The sequence below is a fragment of the Drosophila yakuba genome, chromosome 3R (genome assembly GCF_016746365.2).
Source record: "Drosophila yakuba strain Tai18E2 chromosome 3R, Prin_Dyak_Tai18E2_2.1, whole genome shotgun sequence".
NCBI classification, from domain to species: Eukaryota; Metazoa; Arthropoda; class Insecta; order Diptera; family Drosophilidae; genus Drosophila; species Drosophila yakuba.
In genome coordinates, this window is record NC_052530.2 from 29,981,546 (window position 1) to 29,984,235 (window position 2,690).

Genomic DNA, 2,690 nt, shown 5'->3' on the forward strand with positions numbered 1-2,690 from the left:
GCGGCACAAAGAAAGGATCTCAGGAATTATGAATGGCCTTGCATAAGTTCGGCTCAAGTGGCTTCACTACAACTTGAAGGGAAAACTACTCTTGAATCCTTTAAATTATGAGTGCGCAAGCCATTAAATACTTTCCTTTTCTGACAGCTTTTCTCACTTATCCTACAAGCGAGCTTATTGCAAGTGTTGACTTTAATCATGTTACAAATTCTGAGACATACCTCGCATCAAACCTCAGCCATCCTGGAATCTAACTACAAAGCCTGCCAATTCCAAATAACACTACAATAAATCCAGTTCCACACGCACACAATTTTGTTTTTAACTCGTTACTTGCGTTTGGAATTTTGAACACATGAAAACTCGTGGATAGTCAAAGTCAAGCAGACACTCACTCAGGACTCAGGAGGACTCAGGACTTAGGAATCAGGAATCTCAGATCAGATGGCTTCCCAGAGTAAGAACAGCGGGCTGAGCAACAAGGTGACCACCGTGGTGGCCACCAATGCCTTCGGCGCTGATGTGATGAGCGAGATCAGCTACACGGACGCGAAGGTGGTGGGCAATGGCAGCTTCGGCGTGGTCTTCCAGGCCAAAATGGTGCCCAGCAACGAGCTGGTGGCCATCAAGAAGGTCCTGCAGGATCGCCGCTTCAAGAATCGGGAGCTGCAGATCATGCGAAAGTTGCGCCACGACAACATCATCACTCTCAAGTGGTTCTTCTTCTCCAGCGGCGAGAAACGAGACGAGGTCTATCTGAACCTGGTCATGGAATTCCTGCCGGAGACTCTGTACAAAGTGGAGCGGCATTACGCCAGGGCCAAGCAGACCTTGCCCGTCAACTTTGTCCGCCTTTACATGTACCAGTTGCTGAGGAGCATGGCGTATCTGCACAGCTTGGGCTTCTGTCACAGGGACATCAAGCCACAGAACATGCTCCTCGATTCGGAGACGGGTGTGCTCAAGCTCTGCGACTTCGGCAGTGCCAAGCAGCTGATCCTTGGGGAGCCCAACGTCTCGTACATCTGCTCCAGGTACTATCGTGCGCCGGAGCTCATCTTTGGCGCCACCGACTACACCACCAAGATCGACATGTGGAGCGCCGGCTGTGTGATGGCAGAGCTGCTGCTGGGCCAGCTCATCTTCCCCGGCGACTCGGGTGTGGACCAGATTGTGGAGATCGTCAAGGTGATGGGCACGCCCACATCGGAGCAGCTGCATGACATGAATCCGCACTACAAGCAGTTCAAGTTGCCGCAGCTGAAGCCGCACCCCTGGTCCAAGGTGTTCAGGATTCGCACCCCGGCGGAGGCCATAGATCTCGTCTCCAAGATGCTTATATACTCGCCCAATGCCCGGGTCTCCCCGCTCATGGGCTGTGCCCACCCATTCTTCGACGAACTGCGTCAGGATCCCCATCAGCAGCTGCCCAACGGCAGAAGTTTGCCGCCGCTGTTCAACTTCACGGACTATGAGAAGACCATCGAGCCGGATACAATGCCACTGCTGCTGCCACGGACTCAGAGCTCGAACACCACCCCCAAGGAATCGAGTCCTGTCCAAAGGACCCGCAATACAGCCGGCGAGGAGAGCCCCCGGAAAACGGAGGTCATCCAAAAACAGCCAACAGCAGCGCTCTCAAAGTCCCCGGAAGCTTCGGGCAAGACGCGCGGATCTCCGCCAGGTTTTTTGCGACACGATTTGGGAAACGGCGACCATGTGGCTGTGGGCTCCGTGCCCATGGAGACCCTCACCCCGGAGCAGGACAACTTCGCGGAGAACTTTGAGGTCGACGAGGATGCCGAGGGTAATTTAGACGAGGATGCCGGCGATGAACAGGACTATGACGACGATGACGACGATGGACAGTGCAACAGCAACAACATCAGCGACGACATGGAAGATGCCTCCGAATCGGAACACGAGGATTTCGAGGAGGAGGAGGAGAACTAAATTTTCACTTCGAAGGGTTTCAGTATATTTTAGAGTTCAAACAGACAATCTCCTGAAAATTAAGAATCTAAATTTAAATACAAGAAACGAAACTGTAAAATTGTTTGTCCTTTCAAAAGTAATACTTTTTTGTAATGATAAAAGGTAAAGTTTCTGCTTCGTTTTCAAAATATATGTTGGCTTTTTTACACAACTTTAACTGTCTGAATGTGTTTCAAATGGGTGAAACTTAAGCTCGCAAATGGCATTTGGTGGCCGGGCTAAAAATATACTTAATTATTTAAATGTCAACGCAATAGGGTGGCGCCTCGACGCGATTGTCCTTGCCGAGTTCTCTGCAATATAAATTTCCGCGCTTCGTGGCGGTTCAAATGCCGGCGGAGAAAGCACATCCCAAAAACAGGAGTCCAGCACGCACACATTTCCACATGTCCTTTGCTTTCCGGAGGCGAGTCACATTTCCTGCCTTCGTCGTCCTTTGGTGTCCTGCTGCCCACTCTATTTCTCTCTCTCTCTCTCTCCATCTGTCTGTGTGTGTTTGTTTGTTAATGTGGTAAAATGAATTTTCAGTTTCATTAGTTAAATTGAATAATGGGAAACTTTGTTCGCCGCATTCGACTCACTGTTGTTGTTTTTGGCCATGCCTGGCCTGGAAGCGAAAGTTACACTTCCGTTGGCAACACAAATACACAGCCACTAACTCACCCACACCCACACACACACACTAACAGACAGAC

The 2,690-nt window shown here is 50.3% G+C and overlaps 1 protein-coding gene across 1 annotated transcript; it reads left to right on the forward strand.

Moving 5' to 3' along the window:
• Positions 1–224: 224 nt before the first annotated feature.
• Positions 225–2,152, forward strand: LOC6539002 (putative glycogen synthase kinase-3 homolog). Its single transcript, XM_002099468.3, has one exon. The coding sequence runs from the start codon at positions 445–447 to the stop codon at positions 1,951–1,953; it is 1,509 nt and encodes a 502-aa protein (XP_002099504.1). The 5' UTR covers positions 225–444; the 3' UTR covers positions 1,954–2,152.
• The last annotated feature ends 538 nt before the right edge of the window (positions 2,153–2,690 follow it).